Source organism: Molossus molossus, unplaced genomic scaffold (genome assembly GCF_014108415.1).
Source record: "Molossus molossus isolate mMolMol1 unplaced genomic scaffold, mMolMol1.p scaffold_m16_p_13, whole genome shotgun sequence".
Taxonomy (NCBI): Eukaryota; Metazoa; Chordata; class Mammalia; order Chiroptera; family Molossidae; genus Molossus; species Molossus molossus.
The window spans coordinates 85,252,332-85,261,565 of record NW_023425348.1 but is presented as its reverse complement, the minus strand read 5'-3'; the positions used below and the strand labels follow the sequence as shown (position 1 = coordinate 85,261,565).

At 53.7% G+C, this 9,234-nt stretch overlaps 1 protein-coding gene across 1 annotated transcript; it reads left to right on the top strand.

Annotated features, from left to right (window-relative positions):
- Nucleotides 1–288: 288 nt before the first annotated feature.
- LOC118628769 (proteoglycan 3-like) lies at nt 289–4,199 on the top strand. The gene is made up of 6 exons (XM_036259718.1): nt 289–300; nt 676–808; nt 1,208–1,521; nt 2,457–2,588; nt 3,420–3,525; nt 3,990–4,199. Exons 2-6 carry the CDS (start codon nt 748–750, stop codon nt 4,046–4,048), a joined length of 672 nt encoding a protein of 223 aa, XP_036115611.1. The 5' UTR covers nt 289–300; nt 676–747; the 3' UTR covers nt 4,049–4,199.
- The last annotated feature ends 5,035 nt before the right edge of the window (nt 4,200–9,234 follow it).

The window sequence follows — 9,234 nt, the reverse complement described above, 5'->3', positions numbered from 1 at the left end:
AAGACTGGGGCACTTCAGGGGTATAATAGTCAGTCTGTCTGGGCAATAGACATCTGGGGTCTTCTCCAGAACAGCTGGGTGTTTGGACACCTATAGGTGTCAGTAGGCCCCAGGAGGCAGGTGCCTGCAGTCCCAGCAGGGAGCAGGTGACAGAACTGAGCGAATGTCTTATCAGTGCCTCTGCCCAGCACCCCAGCCTGGGGCAATCATCCTGGCCTCCTCCCACTTCCCCAAAAGCCCAGTATATAAGAACTGCCTCCAGGGCCCAGCAGCCAGAGACACAGAACAGACTCTTGGGAGGTGAGTACCCCACAGCTGCCCAGGGAGGAGGGGTCCAAGGCTTGGGAGGAAGCAGAAGCCTATATGGCAAATACCTAGGAGGCCTGTCCTCAGGACCATAATGGCCACTGTCCTTCCCCTCCTTCTCCAGTGTGAGTGAAATCAGCTCTGACCCTGAGCCGACCTGTTCCTGTAGTGGCAAGGGTCTGGGATAAGTGCCATCCCAGGGGTCACTGATGGAGCACTCAGGTAAAAGGGACTTTTGAACTTGAGCTGACACCCCCATGTCCTATACTGACTCTCCAGGTGAGGGTCTATTCATCAGGGAGAAGGAAGCTCTCTAGTTTGCCCTCTGATCAACTAGTGAACAAACATTGCATCTCTGTTACGTGACAGGGGCTGTGCAGACACAACGATTCAGAGGACATCCCCAAGGACGGAAGGTGGAACTCTGTCCCTGTCATAAATATGAAGCACCAGCTGCTCCTGCCCCTTCTTCTGCTGGGGACAGTCGCTGCTCTTCATCTGGGTAAGTCCTCCCTTCCCTTCTCATCCAGATTTATCTTTTTCCTCTTTCCTGCACCTCTTTGGCTCTCTCTGGACCAGGGTCACAGCGTTCCTTCTTCAGCTGACCCAGCTCTTCTCTGGTAAGATCTCTCCTGGACTCAGAAAGGTGATCTGTCAGGGTTCCTTCACAAGGAAAAACCACCCGCCTTCTCAGAGGTGCTTCTTCCCACCGCTGAAATACACACGCGTCGGCCAGTGTCAGGTTCTCATTCATTTGTGTGCGTTTTCACCTTACCCCACACCAAGGAGATCCTTCCCGACTAGACTCCAGACAGGCCTCTAGGAAGGCTTGAGTGGGGCTGTCCATGGTCCTGAAGGAAGGAAGCCCCTGACCTGATGGCAGGTTACCTCTTCTTCCCAGGGAATGATGTCCTTCATCTGGACAGCCAAGACACAGAGGCAGACCTGAGCCAGGATCTGGAAGGGTCAGGGGAGCAGAAGGAAGAGTTGGTCCTGACTAAGGAGGTGATTCAGTCAGAACAAGAGCAGATGAATTCTTCTAGCTCTCAAAATGACTTTGAAGACGAGGAGGACATGGAGTCAGACCCAAGTGACCTAGACGAGAACTTGCAGTGCCCCAGGACAGAAGACACAGTTGAAATACTGGGAAGTCCTCAGTGCAAGACCTGCCGTTACCTGTTGGTGCGGACCCTCAAAACATTTAGAGGTGCTCGGGTAAGTGGCAGAGAGGCTACTGTGGAAGGGGGACCAGGAGGAGGAGCAGAGAATGGATTCAATCTCCTGTTCCTTATTCATTTATACTAGTGGTTCTCAAACCCTAATGTGCAGCAGGTTCTCCTAGTGGTCTTGTTAAGACATAGATTCCTGGTTTAGCAAGGCTAGGGTGGGGCCCAAGAGTTTGCATTTATAGCAAAGTACCAGTTGATGATATTGTTGGTCTGGAGACAGAACTTTGAGAATCACTGATTTGGACAAAGGCTTTGATATTAGTCATACCTGTGTTAAACCCTGGCTCCAGCCCTGGCTGGTTTGGCTCAGCAGTTAGAGCGTTGGCCTGCGGTCTGGAGAAACCCGGGTTCCGTTCCCACTAAGGGCATGTACCTCGGTTGCAGTTTGGTCCCCGGCTCTGGTTGAGTCATGTGGGTGGTGAGCACTCAATGTGTCCCTTTCACGTCAATGTTTTTTTTCTCTCTCTCTCCCTCCCACTATATCTGAACAAAATATCGAAAAATGTCCTCAGGTGAGGATAAAAATAAAACAAACAAACAAACAAACCCTGGCTCCACCGTCATTGGTTGTGTTTCCTTGACAAGTCACTTCACCTTTCAGAGCTTCAGGATATTCTCTTGCACAGTGGAGATATATAGCACCAACCTCTTCGGGTTGTGGTGAGGATAAATGAGATAGTACATGGAAGGCGTTTGAATAGTCCCTGGGTCTTTGTAAACTCTCAATACATGGTGGCTAAAGTAATTCTGAGTATTATTATTATTTCCTGCAAGAAGTTCCTGATGACAGATAAAGGAGCAAGAAATGGGATTGAGGGGGCAAGTAGATCCCTGATTTCTGACCTGACAAGGGATCGACAGCTCTCTCCTGGGGACTGAGAAAAAATGGTGAATTCTCTACCCCACCTTTTCTTTCTCCAGAGAACCTGCAGTAGGTGCTACAGAGGCTGCCTTGTCTCCATTCACAACTTGAGCTTCAACAATCGCATGAAGTGCTTGACCAATGGGGTCAACCAGGGCCAGGTCTGGATTGGAGGCAGATTCAGGGTCTGGGTAAGTGCGGGGCCAACTCCCAGGTACAGGAAGTTCTCTCTGATTGCCTCAAGGGAGCACCTGGGCGCATCAGGCCTCATTCCAGCAGTTAGTGACCTTCCTGTGGGAGGTAGTGGGGGAGCTGGCTAAGGAGAGCGGCGACTGTGCACTTGTCTTCCCAACTCCATGTTCAGTAACTCCATGCTCGTAGCATGAAATCTGCCATGGTGGGTGTATTTCACCAAAGGGAATGTATTTACACCAAAGGGAATTGGCAATTGTTACAAATCAGGCTTCCTCCACTCTGCCTTTTCACCTCTCCCCAGAGCTGGTTTTAATCACTGACCAGCACACTACTGGAATCAGGAAGCGGTTTCGTGCCCAGCTTCGTCACTTACTAGCTGAATGGCTTCCTCATGTCTAAAACGGGATCCTTCTTCTCTCAGCGTGGCTCTGGGATAGTGGGTGAATGAGCACCACTGTATTTGCTACTCAAGTGTGGTCCGGGGACCACGCAGTATTAGCATCGCCTGATAGCTTGTTAGAAATGCAGTCTTGGGCTCCATCTGAGACTCCTGAATCAGAAGCTGCATCTTTAAAGAGCTACAAGAGATTTGCATTCACAGAAATGTTTGAGAAGCCTGCACTGTGTGATGGCATGGGGTGGGGGGCGGCTGCTCTTCTCTCGTCATTGCCTGTGAACCCTCGGGGGTGGGTCTCTGGGATATCCGCTCTGGGTGGGTGGGCAGTACCCAGAAAGGGATACTCAGTGGGCATTTTCTGGAGCCTCCGAATCTGTCTGTCTTCCTGGATCTCTGCCTCTGACACAGCCTATCACTTCCTTCGTCCCAGAATCGGCAGTTTCGCTGGATTGACGGGAGCAGAGTAGATTATACAAACTGGGCCGCAGGGCAACCTTGGAATGGACGTGGCCGCTGTGTGACCCTATGCACCGCAGGTGAGGGGGCTGGGTACCAGGGCAAAGGGAAGGAGTGGCAAGGAGGGACGAAGGTGTGATGTGGGGATTAGGACCAGCGTGGAGGCCAGACCAGAGGGAGCTCAGTGCTGCAGCCAGGGCCACGCGTGCTGGAGTGAGGCTTCCCCGCTCTGCCCTTGCCCGCTGACACACAGGCCGGCGACCACCCCGCCGAGCCTCAGGCCCCCCCTCTGCGCAAGGGCGATGACGACAGCATCTCTCTCTCCATTCATTGTGAGGATGAACCAGGAGCCCACCTAAAGCACTCAGCACACTGCCCTCCTAGGGAGAAAGCTCACTGCACACAGCTAGAGGGGAGGTGTGGCAAACCTATCATGACAGTTGGTGACAGGCAAAAAAGAGACACATGAGGTGCCCGAGGAGGGAATGGGGGCCACGGGCCATGCTGGGACGCAGCTGACATTTACTGTGCTCTCCACTGCTAGGGGGTCAGTGGCGACGATCGGGCTGCCGAAAGCGGCGGCCCTTCATCTGCTCCTACTAAGTCTCCCCGCAGCTGGACAGCGACAGAACCTCTGTAAGGAGGGCTGAGATGCACAAAGATCCTGCCTGGGAGCCTCCTTCCTACACCCCTCCTGGCTGCCCCTGACCCACCCTGGGCACTGGGTGGGGCTCCCTGGTCATAAAGCCATACTTCCCACTGCATTTCCTGGCTCCCGTTTCTTCATTGCTCATTTGGAGGACTCCCTGGGGTTGGAAAATCCTGGAAACCTTCACTCCTGCAGGGTTGGGCTATGAGGAAAGTAAAAGATGGCCCAGTGCCCCATGGGGGTGGGTGGCAGGGTGGTGGCGGGGCGCTGAGGTGTTTGGCTACAGCACCATCTGGGGGTGGAGCCCGGAGGAGGTGGCTCTCCCAAGACCCTTCTCAGCCCAGGCTGGGGGATTCCACCCCTTTCCCCTCCTCCCCTACTCTGGAGGAAGTTCTCATTGGGGTGAGGGAGGGTAACTAGCCCTTCTGCCTTGTTTGGGTTCAGTGTGGGGTGCAGGGTGGGGTGGAAGTGGGGCAGCTTTCCAAAATGAGGGCAATGTCCCTGAGTAAGAATTGGAGGACTGTTAAAAACTAAAATTCAGCTGAGTCAATGTAAAGATGACATTGGCTTTACTCAACAGTTCATGTATCAGGCAGCATCCCACCCAGAGCACAGAAAGGTGCTCTGAGGAGCTGTGCACCATGGGAGGGGTTTTAGGCAGAGGGAGCAGCAGGGAGGTGCCTGAGAGAGCAGATGGTTTCAGGGGAGGGCGCCTTTCTTTGGAAGGGGTCTGTCAAGACGATGACCTCACCAGTGCCCACGGACGGGGAAATTCCAGACTGACTGGTTACAGGTGACTTCCTGGGAGTGACTTCCAGTTAGGTTAGGGGTTCAGTCTTGTTTGGGTGGGCTTAGCACAGGTGACTCCATTTGGGGCCCTTTTATTTTTTTCTAACAGTAGTGAGATTTCCACCTGTTGTAGCCACATAGGCGGGAAGAGAGTAGCCTTGTCCGGCCCTGCGTCTTTTTGGCCTGACACTGCCCCTTACTGTCCATTCTCCCAACCACCTGTGGGCGAGTTTAAAGGCCCCAACTTCTGATAGTTCCAGGAGGGTGGCTCCCGCCCCCAATCCTTCTCCCTCTCCCCAGTCCCCAGTCTACCTTCTTGGGTGGGGGGTCACATTCTCAGGAGGGAGCTACCTCCCACTAGGAGGACTTTGGGGCCAAAGTCAGTTCTATAGCCCCAGGCTTCAGCTTCTGTCTCTCACCCCATCCTCAGACCCCTGGGGACATTGAGAGAGAAGACTGTGGCTGCTCTTTGTTCCAGGTGGGCTGCTGGGGTCCAGGAAGGATCTGGACTTGATGAAGCAGGAAGCCTGACCTGAGACGGGGTTTTCAGAGGTCAGGGAGGTCTGGGTTGTAGTTCTCCACGGGGCCCAGGGAGAATGCACAAGTGTTTCTGTGGACGCATGTGCATGTGTGTATATGTATCTTGGTGTGTCCACGGGTCATCTTTGTATTCCTAGTGTGTCTGTGTATATGGGAATCTTTCTTTGTAAATGTGCACAATCTGTGTGTCAGTGTATATTTATGAGTTGTTTGAGTGTGTGTATATTTTATACATCTCTGCGTATTTATGGATAGGCCTGTATGTCTGTACATCTGTGAATGTGTATGTCTGTGTAGCTGTGCACCCTTACCCTTACCCACCTGAATCCCTGCGTTCCTGTATCTGTGTGTCTTTGGCCAGCATGTTTCGGAGTGTGTACACAGGCCAGTGTGTGCCTGAGCACACCTGTGTACAGGTCTATGTCTGTGTGTGTATCTGTACAGGCGCCTCAGGGGATGTGGAATTTCAGGAACAAAAAGGAACAAAGGACCAGCTGTGGTTTGTTTCTAAAGGTGCTGGAGTTGGCGGAACAGGACAGGGTTGGAGTCCCCCTAGGGCAGTGGGTGGTGAAGCAGCAGCAGGGGTGAGTCCCTTGAACACAAGCAGGCCTCTGGCAACAGGATGATGGGCCTTGGCGCTGCCAGGAGCCTCACCAACGCCGGGCCCCAGGGGCTGCCTCCAGGTCAGTGGTTCTCAACCCGTGGTTCGCGACCCCTTTGGGGGGTTGAATGACCCTTTCACAGGGGTTGCCTAAGACCATTGGAAAACATATTTCTGATGGTCCTAGGAACCGAGACACCGCTCCTCTGTCTCCAGGCGGGTCCACCCACATGCAGATACACCCACATACAATGTATGAAAGGGTCACGGCATTAGGAAGGTTGAGAACCACTGTTCTAGGTGAAGACCCGTCCTTCGCACAGGGGCCTGTCCATCTGCCTTGGATGGAGATTGGGTCAGGAAGCTCCTAATCACAGCATGTCAGTCTCCCCAACGGCATGGGAGGGGAGCTGCCTGGAGGGTCAGCCCCCCCCCCCAGGTCCCTGCATTGTGTACTACAGGCTAATTCTTGATGCCCTGCTTCTAAAAGCACAGGCGAGCCTGGCTATGAGGGTGGGAAGGATCACAGCAAGGGAAGCTCTGCATAGGGGACTGGCATTTCAGCTGAAAGGTCCCCCTGCCCCTTTATCAGCCTCTGCTTATCTCCTGGATGGAAATGGGCTCTAGCCAATCCTAGCAGCTGAGTATCCTGCCAGTTGAGACCAGAAGCAGAGGGAGGGAGGGGGAAAGGGGGGGCTCAGAGCCCTTCAGTCTGAAGCTTGCCTAAGGCAAGCCAGGGTAGACAAGGTGTCCCTCAGATATCTAGTACTGTCATATTGGGCCTCAACTTTAACCATTTTTTTTTTGTATCCTCACCCGAGGACATGTTTTGTTCAGATAGAGTGGGAGGGAGAGAGAGAAACATCGACGTGAAAGGTACACATCGAGTGGCTGCTACCCTCACGACCCAACCAGGGCCGGGAACAAACTGCAATCGAGGTACATGCCCTTAGCGGGAACCGAACCCGGGTCTCTCTGGACCGCAGGCTGACGCTCTAACTGCTGAGCCAAACCGGCCAGGGCTAACCATGTTGTATATATATTCATTCCTTTTGCTGTTTAAGTCCTTTCCGTGTTGAATAGCCCTTGATTAAAAAGCAAATATTCAGCCCGGCCAGCGTGGCTCAGTGGTTGAGCACTGACCCATGCACAAAGAGGTCGCCGGTTTGATTCCCGGTCAGGGCACATGCCCAGGTTGTGGGTCAAATCCCCAGTGGGGGGCATGCAGGAGGCGGCCAATCGATGTTCTCTCTCGTCAATGTTTCTGTCTCTCTCTCTCTCTCAAAAAAAAAATCAATAAAGAAAAAAATTAAGAAAAAAAAAAGCAAATACTCTTAGAAGGAACTCCTGAGTGTGTTCTTTATTAATGCCTCTGGGAGACTGATTAACTTGCCGAGACGAGAACAAGGTGTTGTGAGGGGCACAGAGAGGGGGAGGATGTGTGGACTGTCAGTGGGCACGGGGGTGGGGGGAGGTGGAGAAGAAAAGCCATTAAAAAGGAGATAATGAAGCAAGGATTGCTGTGTCCACCAGTTTCTTTTCATGGGGCCCAGGAAGACTGTATTTCCTGGAATTCCTTGTAGTAAGTTGGGCTCTGCACCATGCGACCGAGTCTGGCCAATGCCACGTGGGTGGAAGAGACACAGCCCCCTCCAGGCCTGGCCATTAAGTGACCCACTGTGGTCAAACCGTTCTCACTGTCCTTCCACATGCCCCCGGCGGCATGGCTCCCGATGGAGGGGCTGCCTGACTGACTTTGTCACAGTAAACCTTGAGATTTTGCAGTTTACTTGTTACTACGGCAAAACCTGGTTTGGCCTAACTAAAATTTAGAGAGAAGAAGGTGTCAACAAATTTCCTAATATTTCCCAGGCAGATGTAGACCAGAAGTCAAGATCCCAGACTCTGAAGTCATAAAGCTCTGGATTCAAGCCCCAATTTCATCATTTCAGTTTCTTAACCTTACTACGCCTTTGGTTCCTCTTCTGTAAGATGAGGGTTGAACTAGACAAACCCTGCAACTCATCTAGCCCATTGGTTGGCCATGGCAAGTTCTCACTAAATGTCAGCTTTTATAACGAGTAATTAAAGAAGCAACGCAGTGTTAGGAATGAGCATGGGTTCCAGTTTCCATTTCCAGACACTGAAAGTCTCTTTTCCTATCGAGTGGGATTAACAGCAGACCATAGCAGCCTTGCCAGGGTTGGTGTGCGATTTTGTTGGTGATGGGGCCCAGGACACCAGGAGGCAGCAGAGACCAGTGAGCCACTGTAACTGCTGATATAACCCTAAGCCCCAGCACACAGAAGTGGTCACTTAGTTCAGTTGTGGGGAGGACAAGGTCAGGCTCACACTCATGAGTCACACAAGCGCTGGCAGGTTCAGGAGCCGCTGAGAGGCGGCAGGAGGACCACCCCAGCCTGGAGGGAAGGGAGGGGCTGGGGAAGAGGGTTCCTCCAGGACACAGCTGTCTGGACCTCCTCCTCAGCAGATGTCCCTGTGAGCCTAGCCTCAGCGCAGCCTCCGGAGAGCCGGGCGCATGGGAGGGCCTGTGGGTCTCCGGGTGGGGACCATGGTGCTGCCTTCACTGAGGTCTCTCCTGGCCGGACCTCCAGGCACTGCGGGGTTCTCAAGGCTGCCCCTGGGGAGGTGTCAGCCCACGGTCCTCAGGACGGGGCTGGGGAGGAGGAATGGGCCTCCTGTGGGGGAATCTTACCCCTTCTCCCCCTGGTGGGGGGTGTCCCTGGGGTGGGGCTATGCAGGTGCCCACAGTTGATCCTCCCAAGCCGCTCCCACAGCTGCCCTCACCCGGTTCCCTGCACCTTCTGAGGAGGGCCAGCCCCCCTACAGTTCAGCTGGTTCTGCTCAGACCCCAGGGTCAGGCCCACAGCCAGCTCTCCCAGAGGCCGACGCGCCCGAAGCCAGTGGACGCACTTCAGGGCTCCTCGCTTGCACAAACCCTTTCTGGTACCTAATTTTGTAGTCTTTTTGGAAAGATCCCCTAAGCTGTATATGTTTCAGGCTTCACAAAACCTGCGTCTGCCCCTGCGCTGTGCCCGGGGAAGGGAAGCGGGGGCAGGGCAGACCGTGCCTGCCAGCGGCCCTGCCAGCTTCCCGTGCTCCCTCCCCGAGAGCCGGGCCTCGGCCTGCAGGCGGCCATTTCTCGGCCGCAGTTCGCTCATCAGACAAGATGGTTTCTAAAACCCGTTG